Source organism: Megalopta genalis, chromosome 6 (genome assembly GCF_051020955.1).
Source record: "Megalopta genalis isolate 19385.01 chromosome 6, iyMegGena1_principal, whole genome shotgun sequence".
Taxonomy (NCBI): Eukaryota; Metazoa; Arthropoda; class Insecta; order Hymenoptera; family Halictidae; genus Megalopta; species Megalopta genalis.
The window spans coordinates 8,770,440-8,788,937 of NC_135018.1; the positions used below are offsets into that span (position 1 = coordinate 8,770,440).

Consider the following 18,498-nt stretch of genomic DNA (forward strand, 5'->3'; position numbering starts at 1 on the left):
CGCGTGCCGGGGCCGCACGATAGCGGTATTAAGACCCAACATTATTATAAACGTTAAGTCATTGTTTTCATTTTTTCCACCGCTTTTGTTCGAGCGAGTCGCCCCCGATTAATCGTCGCGTCGACGGCCATTTAATTGCCTGTTACATATTCCACACTCGACACCGATAAAACCATTACCTCGGTCTATTTTTGTATCTGTTATATAATTGTTTATGTAAGATCCACGATCAGTTCGTTGCCTATATCGCGTACACGTACACACACGAATGGGTTAGAATCATAGCGGCGTAAGTGACATTTTCAACGATGTTGACACGTGTGTGGATGCAATGTTGACTCTTAAAATCATAATTTAAACATGCCAAAGTGTTAAAAAAAAAGAGTGAAATAAATTATGAAGTCACCATGAATTAACTGAACTCTAAGTTATCTTAAGAATAAATTTCGTCGGTTAAAAAAAAAAGAATGCACATGTTACTAAATAATAACTCTCCATATTTCACACAATGAGGCAAATGTCGCGCCACTGTGATTCTAACTCACTCGTATGTATATTCGCGATTGTATTCTAATTATACAGGGTGTCCCAGAAATGTCTCGCAATCCGAAAGTAACGGGTTCCTCAGACCATTTGAAGCAACTTTTTCCTTTACAAAAATTTTCTCCGAGGCACCGTTAACGAGTTATTAACGAAAAATGATCAATGAGAGGCGAGATCAGCTGCCGCGAGGTGGCCGAGCCAACGGCGCCAGCGGTCGAGCGGTCGAATCCCAGCTCAGCTGACGTGAGTCGGCCGAGCCAACGGCGCCAGCGGTCGAGGCGGTCGAATCCCAGCTCAGCTGGCACGAGGCGACCGAGCCAATGAGCGGAACTGGGTTTCACGCACTGGTTGGCTGGGCCGCCTCGCGTCTGCCGTACTCGATTTTTATTGGTCACTGTTTTTCGTTAATAACTCGTTAACGATGCCTCGCAGAAAATTTTTGTAAAGGAAGAAGCTGCTTCAAATGATCTGAGGAACCCGCCATTTCCAGATTGCGAGACATTTTTGGAACACCCTGTATATTTCTCCTCTCTGTTTGCGACATCGAAGTTGTTTTATGTTCGCACAAAATCCGCGATCAGCCGTGATTCGCTTGAATATCGATATATATTCGATACGCGTCGCCTTGAAAATTCGCATTGCTGCTATTGAAAAATGCTTCGAGATTGTATCCGAGTTCGTTGAAATTACTACAGCTCAATAGCAGTCCAGTTCCACTCATTGGCTCGGCCGTCTCGCGCCAGCTGATCTCGCCTCTGATTGGTCACTGTTTTTCATTAATAACTCATAAACAAAACCGCGGATTGCATTTTCACTAAGGAAAAAGTTATTTCAAATGTCCTCAGGAACCCCAATTTCCGGATTGCGAGACATCTTTGGGACACCCTGCATATATATAATTCTTTTAGCACGGACAATTGTGCGAATATATATTTTATATTTCACACGAAGTATAAAAATATGAAAACATTGCGTTTATGTTTAATGAATTACGATCGATACTTCGACCGTCAACACGACAGCCTTAAAAGTTCCTTAAAGACAACGTTAAAGTAATTGATATTTTAATTTATTTGCATTTTACATTAAAATAATTTATGTTTTAATTTTTTTGTATTTTACATTAAAGTAATTTATGTTTTAATTTATTTGTATTTTATTTTAGAACAATCGATACACCGGTCTTTGATTCACCGAATAAATTAGCAGAAAAATTAATTTTTAGAAGCCATATAAAGCAGTCGTGCGCATACGAACGATACGGCAATCAATGTGCGAAATCGCTTCGAAAACTGTTACGCGGCTAAAGGGAGTCCGCGCGAAGCGTTTCCAATAAGAAACCAATGGCAGCGGCTCGTAACGAGAAAGAAAAGGTGCTCGTAAAAGATTACAGTTACTACAAAACCACCGTTCGCGCGTATCGAACGCGAAGGATGCCATTAACGTATCGTTCGGCCGTCGCGTCGTAATGAAGTTATAAACAATTAAGCTATCATCTCGTTATTTAGCAACCTTGAGCCGCCCGCAACAAGCAAATGGCTACCTGGCCGTGGTATAAACGAAAATTATTTGCATAATTTAATGTTCACGCCGACGAGCAAACTCGGATCAGCTTGGAATCTGCGAGCACTTTCGAGTGCCATCATTTTTTAACCGATGCGGCGTTTCAGTAATCGTACTTCCGACAGCGAGAGGCTGCAGCATCCTAAAAAATTTAATTAACACACCGGCGGCGCGCGGCGACACGTTGGAACCGGCGCGGTGGGACGACGATTATCGACGTATTATCTAAGGACTACCGTTCGGCGCTGCAGTTTCCCACCCTAATTAAACATTCGAAAAATTCTCCAGAAATTTATTTATTCCGACCTCGGCCGATTAATCGGCGCTCGTGACGCGCGACGGTGTTCCCGTGTAATTAATTCCGGTTATGCTAAACACGGTGAACCGATGTCAGCCATCAACGGGCTGCCCATGCCCATGAATCATGGTCCGCCGAGTGCGCGCTGAGTGCGCTGAGTGCGTCGAGCGCGTTCGAAATTGTCGTATTACTCCAGAAACCCGGTTTCCCGCGAACGGCGCGCGGATTAGATATTTTTTGGCGATTCGCCAAGATGGCGCCGGCTTCTCAACCCTACGACAATCGATTTGCCGCGAAACTCTCGTTTCGACGAGAAACGATACCAAAAGCCGTTCGGGATAAAAATCATAACTTCTGAACTAATCGATTTTCAACCTAAATGCGTTAATAATTTTTCAAAGAGAATACCAAGATGCGTTGATTTTTGCGTAAAATGTTATATAATTTCATAAGAAAGATTCTACTCACCTTTAATATTTATCGAATACAAACTTTTGCGCAGATTTTTGTTAACTAATTTATTGCCTGCCCTGTACTGAGCAAGTTTAGCGCGAAATATTTTTTCATTAATCTCGCGGGAGTGCCTGGGAATGTGCAGATTGAAAAGTTTTCTTTGATTCCTTTTTTCGTGTAATTTTCATTAAGTAGTATAGTACGTAAAGCAAAAAATAATATAAAAATAAAACTTCTAATAGGTAGTTTGCAATAAACTATATTAAACTGTATTAAGCTAATTAAACTATATTTTATAACAATTTGTTGGAAAGTCGTCGCATTAGTATATGAGAAACAACGTACGAAACAATTAAATATAAACAACAAGAAAATATGGAATACAGAAAGACAACTCGATAGCTTACTCAGACACATCTGAATACATATTGTGTTTCATCATCAGTCTCAAAATTGACGGGAAATGGTAAATCGGATAATTTTCTGATTCAATCGTAATGACGGCTTCAGTGCCCGTATCCGGAGTTTTTGATCTTTTCGAAACATGTTTTCTTGACTGAGATGTCGGCAGACTTTATTTTGTTGTTCCAAAGATATCCATATTTCGGGAATTTTAGAATTCTCGATTTCTACGACTGCTAAAAAAATTGATTTCTCGAATAAAATCATCAGCAGAAGAGAACTGTATTTTCACGAACCATTAAGTTAAACGAACAAAATGCAACAACAGATTTCGATTAATTTTTCTACATATTTTTTAAAACGTCTGTTGAAGTAAAATTTTGATCCTCGCAGATATGAAGTTTTTCTTAACACATTAAAGGCGGGAGTCGTAGTACTACGATTTATCTCGACTTCTCATAAATATGTACTTTAAAACATTTTTTGTAATTAGTGTTTAGTTCTTTTTAAATATTTCTTTTAGTTTTAAGAGTTTAAATAAACTTTCTTAAGTCTAAATTTTTTATGATTACACAAAATATCGCCCGCTCTAGGACGAAAAACGAGGCGGGGCGGTCGCCGCGTTACCTAGCATACTTTCGTCAAGATCCCCCGCCTTTAATGTGTTAACGATCAGAAAGTTTATGTATCGAGACAACAGCTTTAAAATACAGCTACCTGTAACAGTGAAATCCGTTGCCAATCAAATGAACCAAGACCGAAAAATACTTCTTTAGTTCAAGCAATAAAAAACAGAACCTCGACCCTATAACTCCCACGCGAAGGTAATCGACGTGCTATTTTCTAGATTCGGGTAATTAATAGGATAGGATTAATTAATAGGCAACGCACAACACGATAGGCCTTTCCTGCTGTATCATCGATTTCCAATCGCGCGGACTAAGTTCTTCTTTAATCGATAATGAAATCGTTTTTCGCTTTTCGTCCATTGCACGACGGCGCTGTGAAACGGTTCGAGTCTGAAGACGGGTTTTCGACGAACAATGCGTCGAAACGATAGACAAGTTTATATTCGGGAATCCTGTTCGATACACTTCCATGAACGAGCGAAATACGCGACGTGGTATTAATAAACTCGAATGTCGCAAGACTGTACCGTTACCTGTCACGGCATTCTGCGCCGATCAGCATGCTTCTCGCCGAGATAATTACCATCGTTGATGTCGGACGGGCCTTGAACAGCATCGTCGTCGCTGTCGGTCGAATTTCTGCCGACGTCGATCGCACTAGAGACACCGGCGACGATCCAGATTTTGTTCATTTCCCCATTGTCCTATCCTCGAATCGATTACACGCGCGAGGAGTAACGGTAACACGCGACGGCGATCTTGCGGGGACGGTTTCGTTTCGGATTCCACGGATGATTCCGCTTCGCGGAACACCCGGCGATCCAGCTAAATTGCGCGATACATAATGCAACGGTCGTTCGATCGATCGATCGATTTCCTTTCGGTAATCAGTCGGTATGTAATCACGCGGCCAACGTTTATTATGTAATTGCAATTAGCCGGCCGTGCGCTGCGAATTTGTTTAACGATTTACACATCGCGGGACAGTGATTAATCGTGCGTCGCGCGAGGTATTCGCCGAAGAGGAAACGGTCGAAGGATTACCGTTGCCAGAACAAGTGGAACTAAACGAATCGCGATTCGAAAATGACGATTGTGTCCCGGGGGCTAATCGTAACGGGAGGAACGAATTCGAACCGCTGCTGCAATTGATAGAGTGTTCATCCAATATTGTTACGCGTATCAATTCTATGTCGCGCATTGTTCTAGCTGCTTCTTCGAGGTCGACAAATTTGAGTCCTGCTGGATTAGGAAAGAAATATCTTCTACGGCGTGAAATTAGAGTGGTATTGCAAATCGATCGATTGGAGAATAATCGGAATTCTGGAAGTTCGCAGAAATGTTGCAGAAATTTGCAAAAATTTTGTTGGTAACCTTGGAGGAAATTGAAAAATTGAAAATTTTTTTTCTTATTTTCGTATTTCGTCTGTCCTTGCATGAGTGCTACCATATTATTACTCTCTCTCTCTCTCTCTGTAATAAAAAGTTCATCCCGTTGATAAATAAAATTAGTATTATTATTATTATGAAATTGAGAGAGTGGTGACGCGCAACAGAGCCGAAAAATAATGTGGAATATCGATGCGCGACGGTCGCCGTTCGAGGCGAATTTAATTGCCGGATGGAATCGATTAATCGCAATTAGCCAGACAGTTTCGTCGGTTATCGCCACACGGTTGCAATTTCTTTCGGCGAATCGTTTAAGCGGGAGAGGAACGAGCCGCGGTCGATGTCAATGTAATCTGTTTTTCTTTTTTCCGAGAATCATGCGGAAGATGGTCGTATGATATTAATAATAGGAGGCGATAAGAGATAAGTCGGATAATCGAGGATTCGAACGATGCACGGAAAAGGTCGATTGGAATCTCGATTGCGGGAGTAGGGAAGCGACGAACAACGGGAGATCATCTATTACAAAGTTGTTTTTCCGGAGGAGTCGCGTAACCGCGAGCATAAATTACCGCGGCGCGCAATTCGATTCGATTATGTGCGTTGGGAAGAAACGATAATTCTAACGATACTATTATAATTGAATATACATACACCGTGACTCTCTCATTAATATTCGGACAGCTTTTAAAACGCGATAGCCTTTTTAGAACTGGACTAAACGACTTGAATTTTTTTTATACATGATAGTCTGCTAGACTATAACTAGAGTGCTTTATTCTTTAATTTTGCAATTGCTTAGGAAAATTTAGAGGCAAATCGATGTTAACGCAAAGTCAATTTACGAGCGTTAAAAGATTCTTGAAACTGCAAATTTCTCACATTTATTGGTCGATAGTGTCAAAAATCGGGATAAAACTGCGATTTTGAATTCTTTATAACTCACAACAAGGTCAGTCGATTACGATGAAATTTTCAGTCCGCATGTAACTCACCAAGATCTACAAAACGCATTTTCTTTTTTCAAATTTTCGTTATAGGCTCGGCTAAAAAATGTTAAAAAGAGAGAGTTCTTTCATCTTGTTTTCGTCGTTGTCTATTACACTAGCCTCTCTATCATCTAAAAAGTATTCAAATCGTTTAGACCAGTTTGAAGAAAGCTATTGCGTTTTAAGAGGTGCCCGAATATTAATGGAAGTACATATAACTGTAGATACAAATCCATTTGGATGGAATCTCGACGCTGTCGGGTACAGGCGAATCGAAACAAAGGGTCAACGTACCCAACGGCTCGTTTTTCGATGATTCGCCTTCCGCCTCGCTTTTCCGCCGCATCGGATCTCGAAGTCCTTACGATGTCGCCGATTAATTACCTTGCAATCCCGTCGATGGTAATTGTAAATTAGTTTGCAATATATTCTCGTTGAATTGTTCGGTTTCCGTAGATTATTATCTTCCCGGCTAGGCATGTTTTATGCAGCCATTATTAAAGTAGTTTTGTCGTCGTGAGAATATGCTACACTGTTTCGCATTCCTGGTAGACTCGGCGAGGCTCTCTAGCCTCTTCCTCTTCCTTACATGTTATAAGCAAGGACGAGGATTCTTCGTCTTTTGATAATTGCACAGACGTTGCCTCGATTATTTTCAATTGCTCCAAGGATACCGTGCAAACTCAATTACGATCGAAGCTTTCGATACGTCTCTATTATCGATCGAATGCGATCTGTGGCGCTCGGACCTCGGCGACCTTATAATAGTTACCATCCGACGTACAGCGGCTATGGCCGAGCAACGATTCATGGCCAAAAGCCAATTTTGCAACTTTCATATTTTTCTTCTTTTTTTTTTTATTAAGCTATGAAACCGCTATTGGGATTATTAGCAGCATGCGCTGCTAATTGCTGTGCGTACTAACGTGCGGATAACTTAGAATCCAGGGGTGGACCAATCAGTGATACCTTCCCGAATTCTTCTTTAAAGGTGCAAACAATGAGATTTCGGAAACTTATGGATAACAAGTAAAGCAAGTAAAGTTTCTTCCTTTTTTTATTAAGCTATGAAACCACTATTGGGATTATTAACAACATGCGCATTGTTGTGCGTATTAACGTGCGGATAACTTAGAATCCAGGGGTGGATCAATCAGTGATACCTGCCCGAATTCTTCTTTAAAGGTGCAAACAATGGGATTTAGGAAATTTATGGATAACAAGTAAAGCGGGGGAACAGATAGTGCGCACAAAAACGCATCTATCGTATAGATGCACATATATCATATATATATATGTACATACAATTTAAATTATAGTATTATCAGGAAAATTGTTAAAAGTTGTTCAAACGAAACTTGTTTTGTACGAGATAATTAGAATATAAAAACTTGCAGGAGGAACAATTTTCTTCTTATAGAAAATAATGCTGATCACCTCAATGTTTCATATATTATGACTCAAACGTATATTTGAATTCAACGACCTTATGTTATACTATATATTATAGTATACAGAGTATGCTATATATTACAGTATATTTATAGTATACTATATATTGTGCTATATATGTATACTATATATTATGCTATATATTACAGTACATATATTGTACGATACTATATTATAGTATACATAGTATACCATATAGTATACTATATATATATATAGTATACCATATAGTATACATACATAGTATTCCATATCGTATACTATATATATGTATATTATAGTATACATTATATACCATATATTATAGTACACATATAGTATACTATATATTACAATATAATATATAGTAGAATTATACTGTAACTTGAAACCTTGAAACAACGCTAAAATAACAAAACCGGTCGACCATCGATCAACGAAATTTTATTGCCGCGATGATAACGTTCGCGTTCGAATCGACGTTACTCGTAATCGAAGGATAAGATCGAACTAAACGCGAAGCAACAGTACCACGGATTCGTTGGAATTTTAAGATCGGCGGCTACCCGGCGATGAAGATCGCGAGAAAGAAGAAGAACGCGAAAATAGCGTGCGCGTCGTGCCCAGGATGCGTATCTCTCGGCTGGAAATCTGGCACATATTTGAATAACTCGTATCGGGACGAAGACTAACGGTACGCGTGCACGTCCATGCAATGCGATATTAAAACTGCCTCGAAACCACCAAACGCTCGGAAACCTACGGAAGAATATTCCCATAAGCGTTTATCGATATTACCAGAACGCTATCGATATATCGATGACTCTGCGAGTTCGACGGATCGATGCTATTTTCGAAACGACTTCACACCTTCGAAGACCTGATCGTAACAGAGAGCGAGAGTGAGAGAGAAAGAGGGAGGGGGGAGGGGGGGAGTGCCTATAGTTGGACATTAATAGACAGCGGATTTCTATGCAAAATATAAAATTGTCTGCATCAATTGCAAGACGTAGGAGCCAAGTGCAATCTCGTTTCTGTCTTAAATAATTTTGGCAAGCAGTAATTAACATAACAACATTCGTAGTTTCTTTTGATCTTGTCACTATTCAACAAATGCATAAAATCCGCAGTCCAGTCATTAAAGTAATGATAAACCCGTGGGCTGCGGATAATTTTCACAACTGTAATATTGACAATGTTTATAACAATTGCAAGCTCTGTTCAGCAATTTTACAAAACATATTTCCGTAGACGTTTCTTCCAGTCTCGTTATCCTTTCTTTTGTTCCAAATGTAACAGCAAATTATTTTATTTAATTGCAGAAAATTGGGTAATCAACGACGCGAATACTCCGGGTCAAAATTGACCTCGCCACCGCTTTGCGAAGGTTAAAGTAATGAGAAACGATCGGACGAGTACCAGAATGTAGCCAGAAACGATCGGAATGTTTCGTATACGAAGTAAATGTCCGGATGAATCAACGTTCGATTCCCCGTTTGCGTCGCGGAATAATTCGAGTAGTACGATTATAATTTAAGTAGAATGATATAGCGTCGGGGCGGCGCAAACAAGAAGAGAAACGCGGTTCCGAGGGAACGTTCTGGTTGGCGTTGCACCATGGAAAGAGGTTGAAGAGCACGGGGAGAAGAGGGGTGGAAGCAACAGGCGAGGAAAAGAAATTGAAATCAGAGTTTCTATGTATGCCGCATCGCGTTGGCGCGCGTATGCGAGCCGCTTCGGAGCAGAAATTATGCTCGAACTGGCGCATAACGATAATGTGCATAACTTATGCGCGTAGAGTGTAGAGTGCCGCGAGTAAGCCGCGCCGGAGCATCGGCGTTGCTATATGGAAACCCGGCATGCTAAAATATCGAAAGATCCCGAATGGCAATAACGTTGACTAAACACGTGCGCGGGCGCGAGAGCGGCTCTCCTCGCCCTCTCGCGCCTCTCTCTCTCTGCTCGATAAGGAATGCAATCGCGACGGGAGAGGGCCGAACAATAATGGCCGGTCAGCCGATCGGAGCTCGTTATCGAAGCCAAATTAATTTCGGATCGGCGAGAAAGAAACGGTCGACTAAATTTTCTGTCCACCCGCGATTTGCGAAATTTTCGCGTTCTTTGATTCAACATTTTGTTCTGATCTCAGGACGTATTCAGCGCAGATATTCAAAGATAGACCATACCTTTGGAAACGCAATTTTAACACTAATATTTAACGAAAGCCTATTAACCGTTTGCACTCGTGTGATGACATCTCCGAAATTGTTATGTCACGTTCCAACGTCATTTTTTTGTTATCAAAGTTTAGATTTAAAAAATTGTTAAAAGCGTAACCATTGCTTATGAGTCGCAAGACTCAATTTCATAGGTGAGAAAAATTATTCACAGTTAAAATGGCTTCGAGTGCAGAACGTTAACCTTTTGGGTACGGCTGAATTCTGCGCGAGGCTATTTCTATGGACGGCAGAGTCTGATGTGTACTGTACAGAGTCTGATACTGTATATACAAGAGGTGTCCCAAAAATGTCTCGCAATCCGAAAGTGGCGGGTTCCTCAGGCCATTTGAAGCAACTTTTTCCTTTACAAAAATTTTCTCCGAGGCACCGTTAACGAGTTATTAACGAAAAACAGTGACCAATGAGAGGTGAGATATGCTAGCGCAAGGCGGCCGAGCGGATGAGCGAAACTGGATTTCGACTGCTCGTTGGTTCGGTCGCCTCGCGGCAGCTAAGCTCGCGTGAGCCAACGGCGCCAGCGGTCAAGCGCGAATCCCAGCTCAGCTGGCGCGAGGCGGCCGAGACAACGGCGCCAGCGGTCGAGCGGTCGAATCCCAGTTCCGCCGATTAGCTCGGCCACCTAGCGCTAGGCGAGCTCGCCTCTCATTGGTCAGTGTTTTTCGTTAATAATTCGTAAACAAAGCCACGGGTTGCATTTTCGCTAAGGAAAAAGTTACCTCAAATGATCCCAGAAACTTCTCATTTCCGGTTTGCGAGACATTTTTGGGACACCCTGTAGACTGTTGTAAATCGATGTGAAGACAAAAGAAGTGTGAAACAATGCATATGAAGACGATTATTTGATTCAAACGATGAGCGAGTGAGCTACTAGAGCAAGCCACTATAGTGGCGCGTCGTCCAGAGAGATGACATCCGCGAAAGCCACTGTAGTGGTGTGTCGTTCTGAAAGATGACATCCGCGAAAGCCACTATAGTGGCGCGTCGTGCCTAAAAAGTTAACACTTCGAGGCGTACGACTTTAAAGAAAATGAAAACCCAAGCGGCGCAGAATATGTATGCCGTTATGAAAGACAAAAAAATTCACCGCATCACAGAATTCGCGAACCTTAATCGCAACAGCGTCGACAACTTGCTGATGCGTTTCGACTTGTGCAAATGTTTGTTTTCGCGTATTTTTACGCATTTTCACCGTTGGCACATAGCATTGCCAACCAATTAAAATATTGAACTATTGCTGCTATGGATCTTGCGTTATCTTCCGTGATATTCTTTATTCTGTTTTCGTCCTCTAGGAAATGAGACATTTCCCGCAAGTAGAAGAATCGAGCAATGATCGAACGCGCCTGCAAATTTTCTTTCATTAGTCACCGATCGACGAGCATTTCCATCGAACGGAAACGTTTAACGAAGCCAGGTCTAATTAAACCGTGCACAATTTCGCTGTCTGTCGACGACGTGACGCGAGCGTGGCCAGTACGGCTGCGCGACGTTTATTTATTTATTCATTTGTTTATTGAATGGGAAGCTAGCCATTAGTTATAAAATTACGAAACATAAAAATATGAAATTATGCAGGTTTTAGGATGAGAAAGGTAAAAGTGTAACACGCGGTATAGTGACGATTTATTAATTATCATTACGATTTATTAATTACGAACATAGATGGGGTTCGAACACGTTACCCAACCTATGAGTAAACCGGGAAGTATAAACACTGGAAAAACGAAGAACGAGAAACGAAGATGGAAAAGCACACACGACGAGTTACAGATGCGAGATAAGAGAAGAAGACGGCACCCGCACCTGGAACGATAGGCAGCCACAGCCAAACGACGCATGACGCCTCGGCGGACATTAATGAGAGAACATAAACGAAACAGAGTCTAGCGGAGTTCCTTATTCTCACGCTTGTCTTTCGACGGGCTCGAACGCCGGACGTTTCTTTAGCTGGCCGATGTCTGACCCTTGAACACACGGCTGAGCCTAATCACCGCGACCTTCCGTTCCTTGCAAACACAGGATTAATTAAAATCGTGTTAACCCTATTTAGAAAGGCCATTTATCGCGCGCATCGCGCGAGTGCTGTTCGAGCGTCCCTTATCAATAATAAATCTCGTCGTGCGCGAGGTACGAACGCGTTCGTGGAAAAATGGATACGTGTTTGATTTTTAACGGGAAACGGAACGGGAAAGTGCGACGTTCGCTTCACGCTAGAACTACCGAATCCGAAAAGCGATTAGTGCGTATCGTTTTACAACAATGGCAAAATGGGACCTATCCAAATTACGATATCGATTATAACATATATGCTTGAATAAAGAATAAAACATTTTTACCAGATCAAGAATTGTAAGATCAAATATCAGAAACCAGTTGTCTTGACTAGTATGGTCGGGAAGTTATCCATCAGTTGCAAAATCACAAAAAAAGGAAAAATTACGGAGGTTTATTTATTACCTCTGGACGTCGAGACAGCGAACTTTAGGTATTTATGAGAAAAAACGAGCAGAAGTGATATTGAATAGAGTCTTATTAGGGACCCCGACCTATTCAATGGATGGGAGAAAGATGACAGATAATTCAAGATGTCGACGCATTATTCTCGACTAATCAACACTGAGCCTACCGAGCACCAAAAACATTTGAAACTGTGCTGTTTCATATAGATGACAACACCGAGTTTATTTAGATTTTTCGTCGTTACATTTAATCATCTCCCTCGCGACTTGAACAATTTTAATAAAAGAAATTTGGCGGGAGAGGGAAGAACGGAACAGAATTTGTAATTCGATGTTTTAACGAAAACGCTTTGAATGCGTATTACGCGCTGAAATCTTCTCGCGATTAACATCGACCGTCCGATATCGATGCTTTTTTTTATAGCATTTGTCGGATACGGAACGTGGTTAACCAGCATTCGTTTTTAATGATCGTTGAAATAAATCTCTCGACGCTTACGTCTTACGATCACTTTGTAGCTCGTTCGCCTGGGCATGCACGACATTGCACGGACGTTTACGGCCGTTTCTCTGTCAGGGGGCGAACGCGCGAGTCGAAATTGTCCGTAGGAAGCGGAACAAGGGTTTCTAAGCGATTCGAATGGGCGGGGGAGCAGGGTCCATCGCGGATTCGATACCGTTACGAAGGGACGCCTGGCCTCTGCGACCGGTTCCAAGGGCCGAACGGGCTCTCGGACAGAGGAAACGAGGAAAAGTGGAAAATGGGAGATTCGGGGATCGGGTGTCGGGAGGAAGACGAAGGGGGCAAACGCGGAGAGCGAGGCGAGACAAATAAATAGGGAGCCGCGATAGCGTAAATAGTAACATAATACCGCATAATGGGGGCATAACGTGGCTCGGTAATGCCGTCGGTGCATCACCGCGTAGAAGTTACGGCAGGTCGGCCTTTGTCCGCCGCGCCGTCAACGGACTGGACCCCGAGGCCGCGTTATTAAGCGTTTTATAAGGCCCCGAGGAGAGGATCGCGGGCCCCTTGTCCTAGGAGAGCGAACCGTTTCCACAGCATAACCCCGTCGACGTTATAAATTCGACCTGTTCCCGTGCCGTTGCCGGTACGAACACCTGGACCGCTCTCCGGCTGAACTTGAGATCGCAAACGATCCTCCGGCATTTTTCACCGAGGCAAACCATAACGACCAGCCTTCGCCTCGCCTCGCCTCGCCTCGGGACTGCTGGACTTCTCGCGGCCTGCGGCAATTAAAACGCGTTTAATGCACTGTCCAACAAATTTTAAGTTCTTCCAGATTTTCTAGCATCCAATGGGCGACCCTTGTACAGCGCCGCTTACCAGGCACGAGCCCGGAAACGAAATTGCCGTGCAGTTTTCGAAAAATTCGAACGTAGGTGTCCGATTTTGAACAAAAATCAGACATCGCGTGCAAACTAGAAACGTTAGGAAGCTCTAATTGGTCTCGGAACGTGGAGAAGAGATTCCCGAATACGTCGGTATCGACATTTATATCATTCCATGCTCCTAGGCACCGCTAATATCTTATTTTTGTCAAAGATTGGACGTCTTTACGGAAGTTCGAATTCTTCGAAAACAGAGGATGACAAAGCAATTCTAGAAAGATCGCCCATTGGATAACAGAGAATCTATAAAATGTTAAAATTGGTTTGACAGTGTGTTCAAACGCTTAAACAACATCTCGCAGCCGCGTTTTTGCTTCTCCTCTGCGAACCGCAGACGAGAGTTCGATCTCGTGCTCTTTCAATATTCGGTTCAATGTTCGTAGTAAGATTCATCGTCCACGCGTTTGCTTCGATGTTCGGATAGAAAGAGAACCGAGGCTGAGGCGGTTTCAGCGGCGAAGGTGATTCACGGGTTGGTGCGTAATTTGCGGAGACTTTAACGGGAGGATAGAGATGTTCGGCGCGAGGCTGTGTCGCGGAACAAGGAAAACGCGCGGTTCGACAAGGTCTCCGTGTTATTACGAGTACCAGCACTTTATTCGCGTACGCGTGACGCGATCTTGTTCCTTCGATTCGACGATAAGATCGTGTTCGCCTCTTGTTTGGCAGCTCGAGGCGCGACCGAGCATTTATTACACGCGCGGTGATCACGGGTTGCGCAGGAGTTTGTCGAATATTTTTTACCTTTTGAACACCGACGATCGATTCGGAACGGAGATTCGACGGCATTACGAGCTGCATAATTCCGCCAACAGGAATAACCCATGAGCCGCTCTCGGTGTGCTAGAAATTAAGCAAACGAACGGTCGCGACGCGTCACCGGAATTATATGTTTTGTCAAGTAACAGGATGCCGCTGGAACTTCAAAGCGACCGTTTCGAAAACTTCGTTCGTTCTTTTAGCAGGCTCGCATCGATCATGCGGACCACTTTTTCCGTCTCTTGTTTATCCCCTGCCGTAGCTTTTGCCGATTTAATTGGGAGCTCGCAAGTGTCCGAATAAAAACGCCGATAAAGACAACGATCGAAAATGGCGAAACAAACGACCTAACGACTCGAACGATCAAACCGAGGAGATTGCAACGAGGAGAACGAACAATGCAGTTGCAACAATATGTACACTATTCTGGCTGTAACGATTTCGCCAATGTTATCGATTTACGAATATTGCGTGTGTCTTTTTTTTTACAACGATATTATACTCAAGAAACAACGTTTACATAATCTCGCAGATCGTATTAACTTTTTGCCGAATCAAAGTAACCTTATCGCAGGTTTTATTCATCTTTTCGCAAATTAAATTCCCCTTTTTGCGAACGAAAGATCTGATCAAAATAATTAGAAATCAGTGAGTTTGATTTGCGAAAAGCGAACACGATTTACGAAAGGATTAATAATGAGCGCGAAACCTGCACCGCTTAACACCAAACGTACTGTCGCCGTCCAAACGACCGGTCACATATTTTTGATTTTCTAATTGTTGAAACCGTGAAGACTCTTCCTTAAGAAACGATTCAATCAATTTCTTTACTCGAGCATGCATTGTAATAAAAATGGCGGTAGGTTTACATAAATATACAGTCCTTTTATCGTTATAAAGCAATGCACTTTAATCACGTTTAGAGCTCGACAGGTTTAATATACGCTGCATATTTTTCTGCAAAATCAGAAACGTCTGCGTCAATTGCCGGAAATAGCAGGCGAAGTGCAATTTTTGTTATTCCTGAGATAATTTTGATAAATTGAAGTTGATACATCAACATTCTTAATTTCATTCAATCTTTTCACTACTTTATATTTCGCATATCAACGTTTGCCATATATGCATAAAATACGCAGTCTAGTTTAGTGTTAACCTTTTGCAATCGAGTGATGGCTCTGAGGCAGCACTACAAATTGTTCTACCGCGTGCCACGATAATTTTCACATTATCAAATTTGTTTATATTTAAAAAAAGAACTGTCGACAGTGTAACTGTTGCATGAGTCACAGTGCTCAATTTTATATGCATGAAATGCAAATAAGTCATGTAAAACGTAAATACTGTGGGTAGAAAAGCTATTTCGGGTTCAGAGTTAAAATGGTTTCGCGCTCGAAGGCTCAACTTCCGTGCAAACGACAGAAGCGAAAAAAGAAATGGAAGAGCGACGGTATCTTGAAGAAAAAACGGTCGACAGCGAATTTGAGAGAGCGTGGAACACGGGAAACAGTTGGTTAGCGATGATCGTTTCTAAAGGTCTCCCCTCCCCTCCGTCTCCGCGAGAAACGCGGTTAGGTGTTCCGCGGCTGCTACTCCGACCGCATAATCGAGTCTTGTTAATAATTGCCTCATTATTGCGCGCCGTTGCGCCGCATCGCTTGTAGCCGAGATATTGGCAGTGTTCGCTATTAATAACACTTTGCCGCCCACGCATCGGCATTGTTGCGAGTGGGGACCCGCGCATTTCACGTGTGCACGCCGCGATCACGGTGCATTACATTACGATGCACCGTCGCGCGGTAAGGCGGCGGCGCGTCGGCGTCGTCGTCGTCGTCGTTCTCGGTGCATGCACCGAGCACGAGCACAACCACGAGCACAGAGCACGAGCACCGGTCCAACAAAGGCGCGAAAAGCCCGCGTTTCGCATAATCGAACGATTCAATTCTACCGATGCGGGTCCCCAATCGAACCGCATTTTCGATCTCTCTTTCTCTCTCTCTCTCTCTCTCTCTCTCTTCCTCTGTCTCTCTTCTCTCTCCTTGTCTCTCGAGATTCGCGAAGAATCTCAGAAATTTCGAGGACGCAGATCGCAGCGTTGCAACCAACGCGAATCGAAACGCATGGCTTCCGCTGTGCCATCCGAAACACATTCTGTTCGGTCGCGTCGCGCGAAGTGCACACTTCCAATTATCCAAGTCAGATCTAAATCGTGTCAGATCATTCGCGTCAGATCGTTCGGGACACGTTTCGTTTGTTTGACGGAAACGCGTTGGCATAAGCGCAAGCGGGCGCGTGTTCGATCGATTCCGTTCCCGGTGCATAAACATTATTATCCGTTCGTCTAGTTCTTTTTCACAATTGCTCGGAATTTTCACATGCATCGTTAAGTTCCACGGAACAATTGTCCGTAGGTAGGAATGTCTTAAAAACTATGTCGAAACGAGTTGTGAAATGACTTTCCGTGACACGATTCGAACGGCGTTTAAGGTATTCCGGTAAATAGCAGCTCCGACGAGATTAAAATTCGTTGCATCTAATAAGTCGTTAATAAACGCGACACGGTCGGCAGCGCCGGCGAAACTGCCGGGGCAGTTAACGCGGCCGTAAAGCGGTATCGGGATCGTAGTTTCCAGGCGAACGACAAACACCGCCAGTCACTTTACAATTCTTTATTAAGTAGCCGTTTTTCCCCGTCTGGATTCGCCGGTAAACTACTAATCGGAAAGGCCGGACCCTGTTCAGGACGAGGCGAGGCTCGCGACGGACGCGACGCGAGAACGATTCGCAGATCGGTATCGTGTAGAACAATAATAACGCTAACCGTAACAGCCCACCGGTGGACCGACGCGAACAGAGAGAAAAAAAGGAGCAGAAGAAACGCAGCGGACCGTACGCGTAGAAACGGCCGAGACGCATTTTATAAATACCAGAACCACCCATGGATCGTTTCTTCTCTTTTTTTACCTCCGATAAATCGACCGATCGTTTAGCAGCCACGCTCGTCCGATCTGTATCGAGATCGTATCGGGATCGTTGCGCACGGGGCTCTATGGGTTTTTTATGACGCGTACGTGGGTGATCGACATTCTTCCGGGTGGCTGATTTAAAAGCGGAGCGAGGTTCTGCGTAATCGCGGTGAACGATTTCTGCGCGGCCGCGCGTACGTATCCGGAAGCGCTCGGACTCGGATCAACGGTTATTCGTACACACTTTTTTATTCGGCTTTTTTGTCTCTGTTTTCGGGAACGATCTACGACCTACGACGATCGGCAGCGTTCGACCGCGTGGAGCAGAGAAAAGAACCGATCGCAGAATCATTTTTCTAAGAAACATGCTCGTCGTCGGTTATGGAGAAAAACCGGGAGCAGTGCGAGAGACAAAAAGAGAGGGAGGGAGTGTGTGTGTGTGTGTGTGAGAGAGAGAGAAAGAGAAACACGGGCATAAAAACTAGGATCGCTGGTCGTATCGTGGCACGTGGTTCTTAACAATCGATACGACTCACTGCTTAGCGCGACGTGGTTTTCCCAGATACAAATCTTCGTTCGCGCTGCGAAACGATTTTCTTATTAAGGATCGTTACGATCGGTATCTGTCGGCCGTCCAACGCGACTGAAATCTGCCGCAACGATCGAGGAATTATACCGCGATGGAAACTGCACCGTTCCGTTTGCGATAATCGGCGTGTCCTGTTCCTGGTTACACGCTCGCGGAATCGCGTTAACGATTTACGATGGCAAGTTCAACGTCCTCGTTTCCCGCCCGAAAAACGTCGACACGGGTGCAAGCTTTTGCTCCCCACGCGAACACGATCGGACGTTCGTTAGAAGCGATCAAAATGTTCTACTGGAACATTTGACGACTAGTAGTCACGCTCGACGATTGTTCTAGGAAAAATCTGCGACAGCGTAGGCGGGTACTTCCGCTCGGTCG

The 18,498-nt window shown here is 43.5% G+C and overlaps 1 protein-coding gene across 4 annotated transcripts in view; it reads right to left on the reverse strand.

The window, feature by feature from the left end:
• The window catches only part of Ets98B (DNA-binding protein Ets98B), a 104,185-nt gene that overhangs the window by 39,516 nt on the left and 46,171 nt on the right, over window positions 1-18,498 (reverse strand). Inside the window, exon 1 of one of the 4 annotated variants that reach the window (XM_033476394.2) lies at window positions 4,472-5,263. The exons of 2 other annotated variants lie outside the window; for them this stretch is intronic. In XM_033476394.2, coding sequence (XP_033332285.2) covers window positions 4,472-4,504 — 33 coding nt within the window. In that variant the 5' untranslated portion in view covers window positions 4,505-5,263. Of the gene's footprint in view, window positions 1-4,421; window positions 5,264-18,498 lie in introns of those variants that run through there. One more of the 4 variants, XM_033476395.2, reaches the window with a different exon arrangement.